The following is an 18,846-nucleotide window of genomic DNA, read 5'->3' on the forward strand; positions in this document are numbered from 1 at the left end:
GCTCAAACTGAGTAAGTCCTGAACAGAACAGGAAGAACGGGTCACCCAGAGACCACTGATCCCCCCACTCCCAGACAGAATCCTGCCTGAAAGGTGTGACTGGACAACAGTCAGTAACTGATCAGGGGCTGGGGTGAGGGCGGGAACGGGACCCATCACGGAGTCTACAGTGCGTGACAACTACGTGACCCTCCCGCACATTTCTGTGAACCACTGAGGCACGGGACAGGTGATTAGCATTCATGGGGTGGCTCCACGGCGAGCCCACAGAATGCTCTTAAACTGCACGGCCCACTCAGCCGTCCCCAGCCAGCACAAGACTCACAACCTAGATAAGAATGAGAGAACCTAAAGACATAAAGACATCCCGATTGTTATTGTCACATTACCAGTATCTCAAACTTCTGGGGTGGGCGCTGTGGGGCAGCAGGTTAAACCACCACTTGAGATGCCCACACCCCACTTCGGAGTGCTCGTTCAAGTCCCAGCTACTCAGCTTCTGATTCAGCTCCCTGCTAATTCACTTGGGGAGGCAGCCGATCATGGCCCAAGTACTTGAGTTCCTGTCACCCATATGGGAGACCCAGATGGAGCTCCTGGTTCCTGGCTTCAGCCTGGCCCAGCCCTGGCTCTTGAGGGGAACTGAGGAGTGGAAGATCTCTCTCTCTGTCTCTGTGTCACTCTGCCTTTCAAATAAATAAATCTTAAAACAAAATCCTCTCCTCACCATATGTGACCTTTTTTTTTTTTTTAAGGTTTCATTTATTTATTTGAAAGTCAGAAATACAGAGAGGAGATGAGATCTATCTTCCATCCTCTGGTTCATTCCCCAAATGGCTACAGAGGCCAAAGCTAGGCCAGGCCAAAGCCAGGAGCCAAGAACTTCTATTGGGTCTCCCATGTGGGCCCAAGCACTTGGGCCATCTTCTGCTGCTGCCACTGCTTTCCCAGGCCATAGCAGAGAGCTGAATTGGAAGTGGAGCAGCTGGGACTTGAACTGGTGCCCGTATGGGATGCCGATGCTGCCAGCCCCTGAGACGGCTTTCTGTACGAGGTGGGATTAATAGAAAAATATGAATGGAAATGCCTACACTAAGATTTATAACGTAAGCGGTGAGGTTAGGAAATGGATACTTACTTCATGTAGCAGGGCGATCGGCAGCCATTTGATCTCTCTGCCTCACAATTTCCTAATTTGTACTTGAGGACTGGAACTAGAAGCTCCCCCAAGCCCTAGTTGGCTCTGAACGCTGGGAAGATTCTAGATTCTGTATGGAATAGAGAGGAGGCTGCTTTTACACAGGAAAACTGTACTTAGGAGGCTGGGTTTAGACTGAGTCACTGCTGGGGAAAGTCCAAAAAGCGGAAGCGTAACAGAGCAGAGATAAATGCAGAAGTCCTGGGCGTGGGGTGCAGGGAGACACAGGCGCAGGCCAGCCCATGCCCTGGGAGAGGAGGAAGAAAACCAGAGAACTTTCTAAGAGACAAACGACGCCTAGGGTTTCAGGAACGTGGCTTACACACAGGACTCCAGAGGGAACCGGGTGCGCAGGGCAGGAAGATCATTCTTCTGTAGACCCCAAAAAGAGCTTGGGAAGGAGCCCAGATGCGCACCATGGTCAAAATCGCAGATTTTCAACAGAGGATGACTTATGTGAGTACTGGGACTCAGGTAGGAGTTGGACAAAGAAGAAACGAAGCAGAGAATGTCCAACAGAGGAGGAGTGAGCTAGAGACGTTAGGAGGGCCCCATGTCCCCAGCTGACCCCGTCAGGGTGTCAGTTTTGTCCTCTGATATTGCCACAGGCTAGTTCTGCTCTTTTTAAATCTAGATGAAAAGAAAGATGATGGGGAACGAATATCACGAAGGTCAGAGTTCAAGGGCAAAGGCCTTGAACATTTTCTCTGGAAATGTGACGCGGCAAAGGGGACGGAAGGCAGACCTATCCCTTGTGGTTTTGTCCAACAGCAGCTTAGGAAAGAATTTCACACACTGTGCATGCGGGTCAGAGGGTGAGGGGAAGCCAAGTTTCTGAGTACATCTGGTACAGAGAAAGCACATTTAAAAAGGCTCGTTGCAAGGCAAGCATGTGGCACAGTGGTTAAAACACTCACACTCCCTACCAGAGTGCCTGGGTTTGAGTCCTAGCGCCCCTCCAGAATGTAGCATTCCTGCTACTGTTCACTCTGGGAAGCAGCAAGTGATGGGTTAAGTACCTGGGTCCCTGATATTCATGTGGTAGACATAGTCTGCCCCAGCCGGAGCTGTTGAGGGCATTTTGGAATGAACCACTGGATGGGAGATCTCTTTTTCTCCCTCTCTCCATAACTCTGCCTCTCAAAAAATAATATAAATATTTAAAAAACAAAAATTCTATAGTTCGCATGAATTGGTTGACAGGGGACACAACACTAGATCAGAAGACAGGGATTTTTGCCCTGGCTTTGGAGATTATAAAAAATTCAACAAATACTGTGTAGTTCTACATCCTACATAGAGGTTAGCTGAGGTCAGTACGGAGAAGCAGAGCACCCTAACAGTCAGAATTCTTCTAGAGGCCCGTGCTGTGGCGTAGTGGGTAAGGCTCCTGCCTGCAGCACTGACATCCCATATGGGCACCGGTTTGAGTCCTAGCTGGTCCAGTTCTGATCCAGCTCCTTGCCAATGCACCTGGGAAAGCAGTGGAAGATGGTCCAAGTGCTTGGGCCCCTGCACCTACATGGGAGACATGTGGCCATTTGGAGAGTGAACCAGTGGATGGAAGATTCTCTCATTTTTTTTTAAAGATTATTTATTTTTTTATTTATTTGACAGAGTTACAGACAGTGAGAGAGAGAGACAGAGAGGAAGGTCTTCCTTCCGTTGGCTCACTCCCCAAATGGCCGCCATGGCCAGAGCTGCGCCAATCTGAAGCCAGGAGCCAGGTACTTCCTCCTGGTCTCCCATGCGGGTACAGGGCCCAAGCCCTTGGACCATCCTCCACTGCCTTCCCGGGCCACAGCAGAGAGCTGGACTGGAAGAGGAGCAGCCAGGATTAGAACCGACACCCATGTGGGATGCCAGTTCCGCAGGCGGAGGATCAACCTAGTGTGCCATGGTGCCGGCCCTGGAAGATTTTCTTTCTCTCTCTCTCCCTCTCTGTAACTCTGCCTTTCAAATATATAAGAATTCCTCTAAGAAATGCTATGGGAATCTGCCACGCTAGAGATGACAGTCTCTCCATCGTTTCAACATAGGCAATTGTCCCTCAAGCTTGATCCAGGTGGCTTTGTTTCTGCTAACACACCAGATGAAGAAGCTGACTCATGCCGCGGGCCGATGTGGTGAGAGGAGGTCACTGGGACTGAACATGGCGAGCTGTGGAAACAACCCTTCACTCCTCACCCCAGACTCACCAGGTGGAATGGAAGCCAGGCTGGGCTGGCCGACACCGTTTAAACTTACGTGAGTGTGGTCGTACGCGCGTGCACATGCGTACTATTGGATAAATATAAGCCAAGGCTCCACTGTGCTGAGCAATGCGCATATACCCTGGACTGTGTTGGTCTAAGGAATACAAACGCCAGTATGTGCCATAGCTTGTCTAAAAAGCCACCGGGAACACACGCCGCAGGACTGACAACAGGACAATGAGGCATAGGAGTCCGAAGCAGGAAAGGCTTGGTGGAGAATTGGACTCTAAGCTGAATCTTAAAAGAAAAGCACACATCAGTCAGATCCGAGGGAAGTGGTGGGAAGCACTCCAGAATATCCCAGAATACCCTGGGCCATGGGGCTGGCCTGTGTCCAGCAGGGAGGCGGCCTCGTTGACTGTTTCCTCCACTCGGGGCACTTACAGCCAGGGGCCTCCTGTATCTGCCAATCACTCCACGGGCAGGCGCTGTCAGGGCCTGTCATCCCCAGGGACTGCACAGCTCCTGCACTGCCCACCTCATGGCCGGCCCAGCTTTTGTCCTGGCTCGCTGGGCCACAGCCACATCATACCTGTTGGCCTTTCTGCTCCTGAACACCCCAGGTCGTCACTTAACTCAGGACCTTTGCAGTCCCTCTTCTCTCTCTAACGTCTTTCCCAGCGCGAGGCTGACTCGTCTCACTGCGGGGATGCAGTGCAGGTGCCACCTTTGCCAGGAAGCCTTCCCCGACACACCTGACCCGAGCAGGGCCCCTCCTGCATCTAGCCTGTGTATTTCTTCACTCTACGTATCCTAATCCCCTAGTGTTCTTGCTTACCGGCCTCCTTCTTGTTACCTGTCTTCCCTGTCCAGATACATTCTCCATGAGTCTTTTTTTTTTCTTTTTTTGACAGGCAGAGTGGACAGTGAGAGAGAGAGAGACAGAGAGAAAGGTCTTCCTTTTGCCGTTGGTTCACCCTCCAATGGCCGCCACGGCCGGCGCACCCCGCTGATCCGATGGCAGGAGCCAGGTACTTATCCTGGTCTCCCATGGGGTGCAGGGCCCAAGTACTTGGGCCATCCTCCACTGCACTTCCCTGGCCACAGCAGAGAGCTGGCCTGGAAGAGGGGCAACCGGGACAGAATCCGGCGCCCCGACCGGGACTAGAACCCGGGGTGCCGGCGCCGCTAGGCGGAGGATTAGCCTAGTGAGCCGCAATGCCGGCCTTCTCCATGAGTCTTATTCACTATTCTGTCCCAGTACCTAGCATGACATTTAGGTGCTCCATAAATGCTTATTGCATGAATATCCGTTTTATGGATAAAAATACATTATGCTAATAAAGTATACAAATCTGAAAATTCAAAAAATGCTGCAAAATCTGAAAATTTCTGAGCACTGACATGATGCTATGAGTGCAAAATTCCATCCCATGAATCTTTGTTTATGCATAAAACTATCAAAAATATTGTATAAAATTGGGGCAGGCATTTGGCCCAGTGGCTAAAGTACCCTTCATCTCATACTGTAGTACCTGGGTTCAATTCCTGGCACTGGCTCTTGAATCCAGCTTCCTGTCAGTGCTCACTCTGGAAGGCAGCAGGTGATGGCTCAAGTAATTGGGTTCCTGCCACCCACATGGGAGACCTGGTTTGAGTTATTGGTTCCTGGCATCAGCCCTGGCCCAGCCCTGGATGTTGTAGTCATCTGAGGAGAGGATCAGTGGATGGGAACTCTGTCTGTCTATGTTGTTCTTTCTCAAATAAATGTTAAAATACGTATTTTTAAAAATGTTGCTAAACATACCTTCAGGCCATAGACAATATAAATGAAATCCATGACTGGACTTCAGTGGTTGGGAACCCCAGGATACCGCATCATGCATATGCAAGTACTGCAAAACCCCAAAATAATTCAAAATCTGAAACACTTCTGGTCCCAAGTATTTTGGATAAGGCATATTCAACTCACGCTGCTGCTACTAATAGCAACATTATAACATGATGTGTTCCAAAGCACTGATTTAACTTACTTAAACCTTATATTTGATGGATTCTTTTCCCCCTTCTACAAATGGGAAAAAGTTTGGTAACTTGCCCAAGGTCACACAGCGTGACTGTGGCAGAGCTGGTACCCCAAACAGGAGACCCTGGCGCTGGGTCCATGCTGTCGCAGACGGAGGATGGGGCCACACACGTGGCTGGTCATGGCAGGGCCGGGATTTCAACTCCAGAGTCTCAGCCCCTAACTCTACACCACAGGGACTGCCAGTCAGCAGAGGTGAGGGGCGAGAACCCAGCCAGCGGCTCTGACTGCTGAATCCAAGGATGCACAATGGGGAGCTCAGTTCCAGGTGCCTGCGCTCGGCTGGGCTCCCTGCTTTGGGTGCAAGGCACATCACCCAGCCCCTTTAAGCCCTTTCCCAAGGACTGCAAACCATGGCTTTAAGTACACACTGGACAGGATTCTCATGAGAATTCAACAGATAAAGTCCCTAAGCCCAAGCTAAATATACCTTGATTGCCTTCAATTTTCCTGTATCTCTGCTCACATGAAAAAGGGAAAATTTGAGGGAAAAATGGAGTAAAAATCAGGATAAACTATGGAACACAAGAGTAAGTTCTTCCATAGGATTATTGATTTAGGATTAGTCAAGTTTCATCTGCTGAATACTTGTGATTATTGCAACAATTCAGAATTAGTGAAACAGGTTCAATTTAAAATAAGTATGTAGCAGAAGTGCTCCTTCTCCCTTCCCTGGGTATTTCTCTTGGTTCTAATTTCTTGCTAGGTATATGTAATATTTGTCTTTGAGCAAGTCATGTATCTCAGTCTTAAATCTTTTCATCTGGTGCCTGGTGTTCTGCATGGTAGCTAAGACCCAGCTTGGGATGTCTGTATCCCATATCAGAGTGCCCAGGTTTGAGTGTGGGCTCCATTTAAAATCTAATTTCCTGAGAATGCACACCCTGGGAAGCAGCAGATGATGGCTCAGGTACCCACATCTCTGTCACCCACGCGGGAGACCTGGATTGGCTGCAGCCTGGTCCAGCCTCAGCTGTTGCAAGCATTTGAAGAGTGAACCAGTAGACAGAAGGTCTCTCCCTCTCTTTCCCTGTCACTCTTTCAAATAAATAAGTATTTTAAAAAATACGTTTATGAGGACAAAGGTTATGGCTTTTGAGATCATGCCTTTTCCATAAAAGTAATTCAGGGCCGGCGCCACGGCTCACTTGGCTAATCCTCCACCTGTGGCACCGGTACCCTGGGTTCTAGTCCCGGTTGGGTCGCCGGATTCTGTCCCAGCTGCTCCTCTTCCAGTCCAGCTCTCTGCTGTGGCCCGGGAGTGCAGTGGAGGATGGCCCAGGTGCTTGGGCCCTGCACCCCATGGGAGACTAGGAGAAAGCACCTGGTTCCTGGCTTCAGATCCGCGCAGCGCACAGGCCATAGCGGCCATTGGGGGGGTGAACCAACAGAAAGGAAGACCTTTCTCTCTGTCTCTCTCTCTCTCTCTCTCACTGTCTAACTCTGCCTGTAAAAACAAAGTAATTCAGTATTTTTTGTGTCATTTAAACTATACACACAAATGTATCTCTCCCTTTCTATATGTCACTCTGCCTTTGAAATAATTTTTTTTAAAAAAAGAGTCCTAATGCATTTTTTCAACTCCTTCAAAAATTATTTATTTATTTTCTTATATTTACTTGAAAGTCCAAGAGAGGGAGAGACAGAGAGAGATCTTCCATCCATTGGTTCATGCCCCAGTTGCCAGCAGTGGCCAGAGATGGGCCAGGCTGAAGCCAGGAGCCAGAAAGTCAATCCAGGTCTCCCATGGGGGTGGCACTGACCCAAGTGCTTGAGCCATCGCTTGCTTCCTCCCAGGATCTGCATTAGCAGGAAGCTGGAATTGGAAGCAGAGTCAGGACTCAAACCCTAGCACTCCAGTATGCGATGCGGGTGACCTGTGGCCCCAAACACCTGTCTTTCAACTCTTAATTCAGCTTGATTTGGAGCCTCCCGGGTATCTCAATTATGCAAGCTGGTAAGTTCTGGTATTTTTAAAGCTACTTTGAGTTGAATTTCTGATATTCATAACCTAAAAGGTCATAACACCCTCCCAAAGAATGAGCACATACAAATAAACGCACAGTTCAAAAAGCAAAATAAATCAAAATAGGAAACATGCTATTTTTAGAATTTAAAAATGAGGAAATGTCATCATGTGGTCCCTTTTGAGGTTGAGATAATTTATTTGACAAAGGAGCTCTGAAGAAAAAAAGATATACAAAATGGAAAAAGGAAAAGAGGTAAACGAAAACATTTTTATGGAAGCAAAACAAGAGAAAGGTCAGAGGAATGCGCGAGCCAAGTCAAAGGAACAAACTGAAGGCAGTGAGGGGGAAGAGAGGGGCTGAAGCCAAAGCAGGGAGCAGCCTGGCCTCTCCCTTAGAGTCAGACACACCCCCTGCCCTGTGGTGGGACAAGACAGTGTATCCTTGGGAATGGACCGTGGAAAAATGAGACCAGCCACGGTTCCAGCAGATGCAAAACAAAGATCTAGCCACACTGCAGTACTCACAAAGACCTGAGAATTAGGAGCCGGAGGGGTGCCCCAGAAGTCAGGACGTGAGGTAGCAGGCTTCTGCTACCAGATCCGCATGCCCGGAGGTTTCTCCGGCACCTGCCCGAGAGCGATACAGAGCAGAACCTCCGCCACACTGCCTGGCTCCCCAGGAGGGTGTGAGGCTGCAGTCCACAAGGGCTCTTTCTGGCATGCCTTGTCACCATTTATTTTTATTAATGAAATAGACTGATAGCTCCCAATGGCTGCAACAGCCTGGTCTCCCACGTGGGTGACAGGGACCCAGTGATTTGAGCCATCACCTGCCGCCTCCCAGGATGCACACCATCAGGAAGCTGGATCAGAGACAGAGGAGTTGGGACTGGAACCTGCACTCCAATAGGGAACGTGATATCTTACGCGGTGTCTTAACCACTGAGCCAAACACCTGCTCCCTGCACCATTTTTAACACAGTGTTGAAAAGAGAAGTCACCCTCCCCAGAAAGATGACATGGAAAAAAAAATAAAAATCAGTGTGACACTGTATGATTTAGTGCTCCCCCTACGGCATCTTTACTATTCAGTCTCACCAAATTGTACACAATTATCATTTTGTTCTCTGATACTACCTAATTCTTAGCACACTAGCCATTTTCCTGGTCATGTTACTCTTGGGGGTGTTTGGGGAACCTGATGTCTGTGGGAGGTGTTAAAAGACTCACAAATTGTGGCCAGCGTGGTGGCACAGTTGTGATGCCAGAATCTCCTATCTGAGCATCTAAAGAGTGCTGGCTGCTCCACTTCCAATGCAGCTGTCTGCCAATGTGCCTGGAAAGGCAGTGGAAGATGGCCCAAGCACGTGGGCCCCTGCCACCCATGTGGGAGACCCGGATGGACTCCTGGCTTCTGATCAGCCCAGCCCAACCTTTGTGACCATTTGGGGAGTGAACCACCAGATGGGAAGATCTCTCTGTCTCTCCCTGTAACTGTGCTTTCAAACAAGTGAATCTTACACACACGCACACACACACACACACACACACTTTAACAGAGGGTGTTTCAGAGACAAGGAGAAGGTAACTGAGGGAAGAAATGAACAGACAACCTACACTTGCATGCTTGTAAGAGATGTTGACCTATATTTACGTAAGTGTTTTTCCCCCTTAAAACATGCATGGCACAGAAAAGCAGAAAAGCTGATTGGAGTAAAGACCTTCTGGTGCTGAAGAACCGATGCACACCCCAATTCTTAAATCACAAGGAATGCTCAAGCATAAAACTGGAGTTAGTCCAGTGTGGGGTTAGATTCCACCCTGACTTTGAAGGACAGAATCACGATGGGGGCCCCAGCCTGTGATGGTTTCCTTTTTTTTTTTCCTTTTTTTTTTTTTTTTTTTTTATTGACAGGCAGAGTGGACAGTGAGAGAGAGAGACAGAGAGAAAGGGCTTCCTTTACCGTTGGTTCACCCTCCAATGGCCACTGCAGCCGGTGCACAGCCCTGATTGAAACCAGGAGCCAGGTGCCTCCTCTGGTCTCCCATGGGGTGCAGGGCCCAAGCACTTGGGCCATCCTCCACTCCTGGACCACAGCAGAGAGCTGGCCTGGAAGAGGGGCAACCGGGAGAGAATCTGGCGCCCCACCTGGGACTAGAACCTGGTGGTATGCCGGCGCCACAGGCGGGGGATTAGCCTAGTGAGCTGCGGCGCCGGCCGGTTTCCTTTCTTTTAATTCCGTTAGAAAGGCCTTGCCTAGGGGCAGAGCAGGACATCCGCTTTCCCTGAAACAGGAAGTTGCCCAGCATCTATGAAAGGAAGGAGGCAAAACCCATCTTATCCTGAAACACGTCTCCTGCAGAATCAAACAGGACAGACACCGGCTGTGGGCCACGCTCAGCTTTCTGTATGGGGAGATGCTGCCACCTCCAACTCCTGCCAGGAAGTTGAAGCGCTGGCCAAGCTGCTGAATGGCACGACTCCAGGGTCACAGCATCATCCCCTTTCTCGCTCTGAGGCATCTGGGACCTGTGTGTGAGATCTTTCCAGGGTTCTGAGCATTGTGTCTTCTATAAAGCGAAGTGCATGTAGCTGGGTCAGCATTGTGGCACAGTGGGTAAAGCTGCTGCCTGTGATGCTGGAATCCATATGGGTGCCGGTTCAAGCCCCAGCTGTTCCACCTCCAATCCAGCTTCCTGCTAATGGCCCAGAAAAAGCAGCAGAAGATGGCCCTAGTACTCGGGCCCTGACTACCCATGTTGGTGACCCAGAGGAAGCTCCTGGCTTCAGCCTGGCACAGCCTTAGCCATTGAGGCCATCTGGGGAGTGAACCAGCAGATGGAAGATCTATCTCTCCGTCTCTCCCTCTCTCTCTCTCTGTAACTCTGACTTTCAAATAAATAAGTAAATAAATATTTTAAAACAACAACAACAACAGCGCACGTAGGAACCAAGGAGATCTTCCTAGTTGGGCCCCACACTGTGTGGCTGGGAAGGCCTGAGGTTCAATGACCTGCTTGTGAGGGAGCCACACCACACATCTGCAGCACAACAGGTTTCTCTCCTGGGCCCAAGTGGGTATCATCCCAGGTCTCCCTGCCTTGACTATTGGATTAGGGAAGGAAGGAGGAAGAGGGGCTAAGGAAATAAAGGGAATTCTTCTCTCTTAGATTTGTCTTATACTGATTTTTTTTTTTTTGACAGGCAGAGTTAGTTTTAGAGATAGAGACAGAGAGAAAGGTCTTCCTTCCGTTGGTTCATCCCCCAAATGGCCGCTACGGCCTGCGTGCTGCACGAATCCGAAGCCAGGAGCCAGGTGCTTCCTCCTGGTCTCCCATGTTGGTGCAGGGCCCAAGCACTTGGGCCATCCTCCACTGCATTCCCAGGCCACAGCAGAGAGCTGGACTGGAAGAGGAGCAACTGGGACTAGAACCCGGCGCCCCGACCAGGACTAGAACCCGGGGTGCTGGTGCCACAGGTGGAGGATTAGCCTAGTGAGCCGCGGCACCGGCCTCTTATACTGATTTGACATTGATAAAACTGACCACACTTCTGGCAAAATAGCCACAGTCAGTTAATACTAAACCAAATCTATATTTTTCTTTAAACACACACACACACACACACGCAAGAAGCATGAAGCAGGTTGAGCCATGATTTAGGACACTTGCGTCCCACTCCAGAGTGCTGGTTCCAGTCCTGACTCTGCTGCCGAAGCCAGCTTCCTGCTGATGCACCTGGGAAAGCAGCAGCAGATAGCACAACTATCCGGCCCCTGCCACCACGTGGGAGCCCTGGATTTAGGTCCGGGCTCCTAGCTCCAGGTTGGCCTAGCCCTGGCTGTTGTAGGCATATGGGGAATGAACCAGTGGATGGAAGATCTCTAGCTCTGTCTCTGTAATAAATAAATCTTTTTTAAAAGAAAAGTGATAATCCAGACCTTTGCTAAATTACAAATGCCCTCATCTTACACAGTAACACCTAAGCAATGAGGCAACCAGCACCAAGCTTACCCACTCCAAAGGAACACTAAAAACAGTAAGGGACTGGGGCCTGCGCTGTGGCGCAGTGGGTTAACGCCCTGGCCTGAAGCACCGGCATCCCATATGGGCGCGGTTCTAGTCCCGGCTGCTCCTCTTCCAATCCAGCTCTCTGCTGTGGCCTGGGAGAGCAGTGGAAGATGGCCCAAGTCCTTGAGCCCCAGCACTCGTGTGGGAGACCCAGAAGAAGCTCCTGGCTCCTGGCTTCGGATCGGCGCAGCTCCAGCCGTTGTGGCCATCTGGGGAGTGAACCAGCAGATGGAAGACCTCTCTCTCTGTCTCTACCTTTCTCTGTAATTCTCTCTCAAATAAATAAAAATAAATCTGCCAACATGGACATCAGCTTCTCGGTACCTAATACCCTCAGATCCAATGCCAGTGATGGAAATGGCAGACCGGAAGTGGAAAGATGGTGTTCGGAGAGGGAGGGAGGCGAGAAGGAGAATGTGCCGCACAGGAGGCAGCCAGCTCACCAGCCAGTGCCCCTGGGATCAGGAGACCAAACAGGGAAGGCAGCCATGTTTTCCACCCAGCAGGCCCTGCCCTGAGGCCAGAGAGCACCCACCAGTGTCTCCAACTTGGCAGGCCCCCAAGCACCAGGACAATGATGGCTTTTCTCCTGCTATAATAATGTCATCTACCTCATCAGCAATCCATGTCATATTTCTCATTGAGTCCAAAGCACAGCTGCCTTCCAAAGAAACCGTGTCATGGTCTATATATAAATATATATACACACATATATATGTACATATATATTAATAATCTATCCAGTACATGAATACAAGGAGAAAAGTTTGATAAAAATAAGAGTTTCTCCTAGAATCTCATTATTTATCTGATGTAAAATGCACTTTTAAAGAAAACTCTATACAGGTCATCTGACACACGTATGAGTCCAAATATTTCTCAGCTCACAGAGTCTTCGGGAGACAGCTGTGCACCACAGTAAAGCCTCATGCCTGTCATCCATTCATTTGCATAGTCATTCATCTAACAGATATCCATATGTAAAGATTTATTTTATTTATTTGAAAAGCAGAGTTACAGAGAGAGAGGGAGACACAGAGACAGAGATCTTCCATCTGCTGGTTCACTCCCCAAATGGCCACAGTGGCCGGGTCTGGACCAGGAGCCAGGAACTCCAACCAGGTCTCCCAAGCGGGTGGCAGGGGCCCAAACATTTGGGCCATCTTCTGCTGCTTTTCCCAGATGCATTAGCAAGGGAGCTGGATGGGAAGTGGAACAACTGGGAATCGAACCAGCCCTCATATGGGATACCAGTGTCACAGATAGCATGTTAACCAGCTATGCCATAACGCCAGGCCAATCTAATATATATTTACTGAGCATTTATTACATGTTCTAAGCATTGAGGCTACAGTAATTAACAAGCTAGAAAATGACCCCAAATCCATGGAGCTAGTGCAGATGAGGCCAAGAACAAACCCATGGAAGTGGGTACATTGATCATTCCAAATGGTACAAACTCTTTAAAGAGAAAACAGGGTGGTGTACTGGTGAGTCAGCAAGGTGGGGAAGTAAGAGCTGCAGCCTCTGAGAGCTGAGAGCTGGCTAATAAGGAAGAGGCTGTGCAGGTCTGTGGTAGGCGGAGGATGGCCAAGGCAAGAATCCAGGAATAAGACCAAGTTTGACAAATCTGGGGCAGGGCACAAACACCAGTGTGGCTAAGAACAGTAATACCTCTTATGGTGAAGATTGAATAAAGTGAGATATTCGGGGTGTGTCATTTCGAATCCTTGCTTCCCTGCTTCCAATCTGGCTCCTTGCTAATTGCACCTTCGAAGGCAGTGGAAGATGGTCCACGTGCTTGGACCCCTGCCACCGATGTGGGAGACCTGGATTGAGTTCCTGGCTTCTGGTTCCAGCTGGCCCCGCCCTGGCTGCTGCAGCCATTTGAGGAGTGAACCAGTGGATGGAAGATACCCACCCCCACTTTCTCACTCTCTGCAACTCTGCCTTTCAAAGAAACAAGTAAATCTTGGGGGAGAAAAAAAGAAAAGATGATATATGCTAAAGAGCATGATAAACCACAAAGCAATGTCACAGAAAGCTGCTAGTATAAGTTTTGCGCACGAAGAACAGCATTTTGCATTGGGAAAGAGCTAGAGTGAGAACTTCATAGTTGAATTTTCATTTTCTACTTCCGAATAAAAAGTGGGAGGTTTGACAGCCCTTTCAGAAACAGTCAACCCTTGGTACTCTTGGTCCCCAGGCAGAATCTCCAGTCCCTTGAGTGAAAAGAGGTAGGGTAGTATTTACAGATAACGCCTGCACAAGCTCTCCTACACTTTAAATCATCTCTAGATTACTTACAATACTTAATACTACCGAAGGCCTATGTAAACAGTTATCATGCTAGGTTGTTTACAAAGTAAATGACAGGGAAAAAAGTCCGCCTGTGTTCAGTACTGACGTAATTTGTTTTTGAGAATTTTCCACCTGCAGTTGGTTGTTACGGAACCCGTAGCTACGGGAGGACTGACTGTGAGACGCACGCATCTCCGTTGCATGAAACATGGAATCTCACATACCTGGAATCCTATTGAGCGTCACCCAGAAATGCTCATCAGGACTGAACGTGTCTTTGGACCACTGGAGCAGGTCCACAGCCCGTGGGTCATGCAGGACAAAGTCGGCAAACTCTCTTGAGAGTGCCACATAGGCAGAGCCGAAGTAAATGGTGAGATTGTGGGGGGGTGGCGGTTTCAGCGCTGTCGTTCTTACCACGTAGGAAAGGTCTTTGCCCAGGTGCTCCCGGTGCACGTATCTAGTCCGACCCACGGCATGGGCGGGGGGCAGCACCCCGGGGGTGATGTTCTTCCCTTTGAACCCCTTCAGGTACTGGACGATTTCCCTGTTGGTTTTCAGGGGGAAGTCCTGCCCACAGGTGTTGATGGCGTACTTCCAGGGACTCTCCGAGGCCAGCAGATCTTTGATGCAGTTCAGGTCAGCCTGCAGCCTGGAGATCCCGCCGTAGACAACTGGCTCCATCTTGGAAGCCAGGAAGGCGTTGGGGAAGCAGCTCAGTAGCTGCTGCACAGCGTCCTTAAACTCGACGGGCGCCTTTTCGTCCACATGGACACAGTAGACGTTCTGGGGCATGTAGATGGCCCGGAAGAGCCTTGCGAACGTGTTGAAGTTGTGGTGGATGACCATGGTATATGCCAAAGGAAACTCGGCTTCTTCTTTGGATAGAGGCGCCGTGATGTAGTGGCTGTGGGCCAAGTAGTCCTTGCAGGAAGACTTCTCGGAGAGCGTGAGTTTGCTCCTCCACAGGAAAGGTGTTTTCCCGTGGATAAAGGATGTGCAAACTTGAGTCAGCAACAAAGCCTCGGAGGCGTTGAGCCTCTGGACGCTCTGCTCGCCCCCGAAACTGAACACATAGAACAAGATGAAGACGAAGACGGTAGAGACGGAAACGAGGAACAGGTACCGCACGGAGGAAGGCATGCCTCGCAGAGGGGCGGGATGGCAGACTCCCTCCAGAACCCTAAGTCCTCTCCCAACGTGACTTTTTCCTCCGAGTTCTTAGTTTGGCACATACTCCAGTCCTTCCTACCCTGAAGGAGATGCTGGGGTTTTGTTCAGCTTCACCCCGAGTCCAGCTGCGGGCTCACCCTCCTCACGCCGATGTTAGAATCTGCTCTGCCTCTCCCAAACTTCCTTTGTTTAAATCCCAGTGGCAGGTTGCTTAAGCCCGGCCTTTGCCTCCTCCCTCCGCCGGCTCGTTTGCATCCGAGAGCTCTTTCGCTAAAAACTCTCTTTTTCCTGCCCCCTGCAGCTTTAGTTTCTCAGAGCGCTCTTCTTTCCCTCCTCCCTCTCCTCCACCCCCTCCTGTTATTACCGCCCCGGGAAGCCGAGGTTGAAGTGATGAGCTCGGGCAGGCGTGCCTCTCCCTGTAGTCCGGGTAGCAGGCTGCGCCCTCGCCCCCTCTGTTGCTCCTGGCAGTGATCCACAGCCTGGCCTCTCGGCTCTTCCAGGCCAGCCCACGCGATGTGACAGCCTCTGTCCTGCAATATGCTGTCTCATGAAACACGACTCAAGTGACACAGTCTAGAGTCAGAGGAAGCTCCCCCACACAGCTCCATTGTAATGCTGTCTGGCCCCTCCCCACCCTTTTCTAAAACAAATGTTTCCAGGGAGAGGAGTTCCAGTCCCCCCACCAAGGCACCCCCCTCCTGAAATTGCAGGGGGTCCTGGGCCCTTGACTTTGTAAGGCCATGGTATTTGTCTGAGGATGTTGGGGTCAAAGGAACAAGCCCTGAGCTCCAGGTCCTGATTTGAATGAGACCTTAAAGCTACACTGGAAAGAACCTGAAGTCGGCACAAATGATTTTCATATTAGGAATCTAGGGGCCGTACTGCTTTTTTTTTTTTTTTTAACCACCCAGAGAATACAATTGAATGCTCAGAGACGTGTTTTATTCCCACCAGGTTCAGCTAGCAACCATCTGGGAAATGAGTGTTGTTTTCTCCCCTGTTTGCATATATAGTAGTGTTTTGGCTAAGGAGGCTCAGGCTCTTTTACTTAGAAGGTTCTCCTGGCCAACCACTTACTTTTCCATTTGCTATTGTTTAATACAATCTAGATTCATGCGTTTTTTAAATATCCTCTTAAAATGTCCTCTAAAGCACCATTAAATACCCGTTGCCTCCCATTTCCCCTCGTTATTTATCTGAACTTGTAACCCAGAGCCTCAACCCGCCCCTGGAGAAAGAATGTGCTTTTCTGGCCTCCTCTCATTCTCTGAAAAGTCTCTGCCCAGGTCCTAAAGGAACTGATGGGACAACATGCTGATCCTTTGTTCTCACCGGGGTGGGAAAACCAGAGCTGTGCCCCAGGAGTCCTGACATCCCGCACTCCAACCCCGCGACGCACCATTTCCCGCCACGCTGTAGCTGTCCTTCGGCTAGCTTTCCTTGTTTCCATTTTCTCACTTTCCCAGCTTGTGCGTCTTTCTCCCTCCCTCACCCCACCGTACAGAAACTACATAACCCACCCCCTGGACTCTGAGGTCAAGTGGAAAAGGGAAGTGTAGCAGGTCAACCTGATTGCCAGCGTTCTCGATGCAGCAGAGTGACAATGGGACCGATCTCAAGTTCCCAACAGAGGGAAATTCAATCCCAAGCTCCTCTCTCTCCAAATGACACTTTAAAATAGGAATGAATTATTTATTTATAAAAATTATGTACACACTTTACTAAAATATTCATTTAAGAATAAACAGATTGTCCTATCTATTTCTGAACAAGAGAGTGATTCCAGCAAAGCCTTGTGACTGAGGGTGAACATGGAAATATTTGCCACGCGAGAAAGCACAGTACAGATTCATAAGCTAAACAGGGCAGCACAATAGGTTCACGTTATTAGTTTGATATCATGCAGGTTCAGATTTATGCAGGCTTCGAAGATAGACATTAGGGATGCTACTATGTTAAGAAAGACAGACCTTAGCCAAATCAGGAACAGCCATCCTACTGCTGGATTCAGTGCAGGACTTCAAGCGGCATTGTTTGTGTGCTGACATATGTAGCTGTTTTCCTCGAAGCTCTGTAGGCTAGCCTTGGACCAATGTTCCCCACCCTCGGTTGCTGGTATTAAAAAAATCTCTCCAGAATTTTTTTAATGTAGCTTATCCCGGTGGAGGATGTCTGTTACCCGTTATCACTCCTTCCTGATATGCCTGGCACACAACCTGCTTGCCCAGAACGGACCCTGTGAGCTTTTCTGCTCCTGCACAGTTCGGCCTTCCCTTCCTGCCTTTTACAAAGTGACAGTTACAGGCCTCCTGTCCCCGCCCCCAGGCAATTATTCCTGACCAAGGCAATCAATCAGGCTAGGCACACCAACCCCTTGAAGGCCTTCTCTTTATTCAGATTTTGTGTACAAATACAGCCCCAGTCTGCAGTGCTGGCTTCTCTCTCTCCCTCCACCTCTGACTCTCTGTAACTCTTTCAAATAAATAAATAAATCTCAAAAAAAAAAAAAAAAAAGTTGTGGTGGGGCTGGCATGGCATAGCACATTAAGCTGTTACCTGTGATGCCAGCATCCCATATGGATGCCAGTTCAAGTCCTGGCTGCTCCACTTCCAAACCAGCTCCCTCCTAATGGCCTGGGAAATCAGCAGAAGATGGCCCAAGGACGTGGGCCCCTGTCGCCCTCGTGGGAGATCCGGATGGAGCTCCTGGCTCCCGGCCTTGGCCTGGGTCACCACCCTGCTCTTGCTATTGCTGCCATTTGGAAGCAGCAGATGGAAGATCTTTCTTTCTCTCTTTGTCTCTCCTTCTCTCTGAACTCTTTCAAATAAATAAATAAATCTTAAAAAGGAAAAAAACGATTGTGAAAAATAGTATTGTAGATATGTTGAGTTTGATACAAACAATTTGAAATCCATTTATAGTTTGTGCATAATACTTGTTCTCCATGAACTTTTTGAAGAGCCCTCACATGTATGGACTTGAAATATTTTTGCACCAAAATACTCATTGTTAATTCCACTTTTTTATGAGCTTTTTAATGTACCCTCATATATTAATGAAGATTTTTTTCCAATTAGGAAGATATGTAGAACACAGCTCGATGCTGAAGTGGAATCCTTTATTTGAAATGATGAAGGACTTAGGATCTCAATGAATAAGAAAAAAAATCAGGGGCCGGCAGTGTGGCGTAGCGGGTAGAGCTGCCCTGTGCAATGCCTGCACCTCATGGGGTGCCTGTTGGAGTCCCAGCTGCTCCACTTCCTATCCAGCTCCCTGCTAATGCATTTGGGAAGGCAGAGGATGATGGTCCAAGTACTCGGGTCCCTGCCACCCGTGTGGAGACCCAGAAGAAGCTGCGGTTCCTGGTTTTGGCCTGGTCAAGCCCTGGCCATTGCGGCCATTTGAGGAATGAACCAACAGATGGAAGTTCACTCGCTCTCTCTCTCTCTCTCTGTAACTTTGGCTTTCAAATAAAAAAAAATAATAATAGGGGCCAAGACTGTGGGTTAACGCCCTGGCTTGAGGCACAGGCATCCCATATGGGCGCCAGTTTGAGACCTGGCTGCTCCACTTCCAATCCAGCTCTCTGCTATAGCCTGGGAAAGCAGTGGAAGATGGCCCAAGTGCTTGGGCCCCTGCACCCACATGAGGGACCTGGAGGAGGCTCCTGGCTCCTGGCTTCGGATTGGTGCAGCTCCGGCCGTTGTGGCCAGTTGGGGAGTGAACCATCGGATGAAAGACCTCTCTCTCTCTCTCTACCTCTCCTTTCTATGTTTACTCTGACTTTCAAATAAATGAATAAATCTTTAAATAAATAAATAAATAAAAATAAATCTTTAAAAAAGATAAATA

General features: G+C 49.3%; 1 protein-coding gene across 1 annotated transcript in view; it reads right to left on the minus strand.

Moving 5' to 3' along the window:
• Positions 1-18,618, minus strand: part of GCNT2 (glucosaminyl (N-acetyl) transferase 2 (I blood group)) — a 74,294-nt gene extending 55,676 nt beyond the window's left edge. The window contains exon 1 of the mRNA XM_008262376.5: positions 14,045-18,618. Coding sequence (XP_008260598.2) covers positions 14,045-14,963 — 919 coding nt within the window. The 5' untranslated portion in view covers positions 14,964-18,618. The remainder of the gene's footprint in view (positions 1-14,044) is intronic.
• Positions 18,619-18,846: the final 228 nt, after the last annotated feature.

Source organism: Oryctolagus cuniculus, chromosome 5 (genome assembly GCF_051225735.1).
Source record: "Oryctolagus cuniculus isolate XC-2025 breed Fujian yellow rabbit chromosome 5, ASM5122573v1, whole genome shotgun sequence".
Lineage (NCBI taxonomy): Eukaryota > Metazoa > Chordata > Mammalia > Lagomorpha > Leporidae > Oryctolagus > Oryctolagus cuniculus.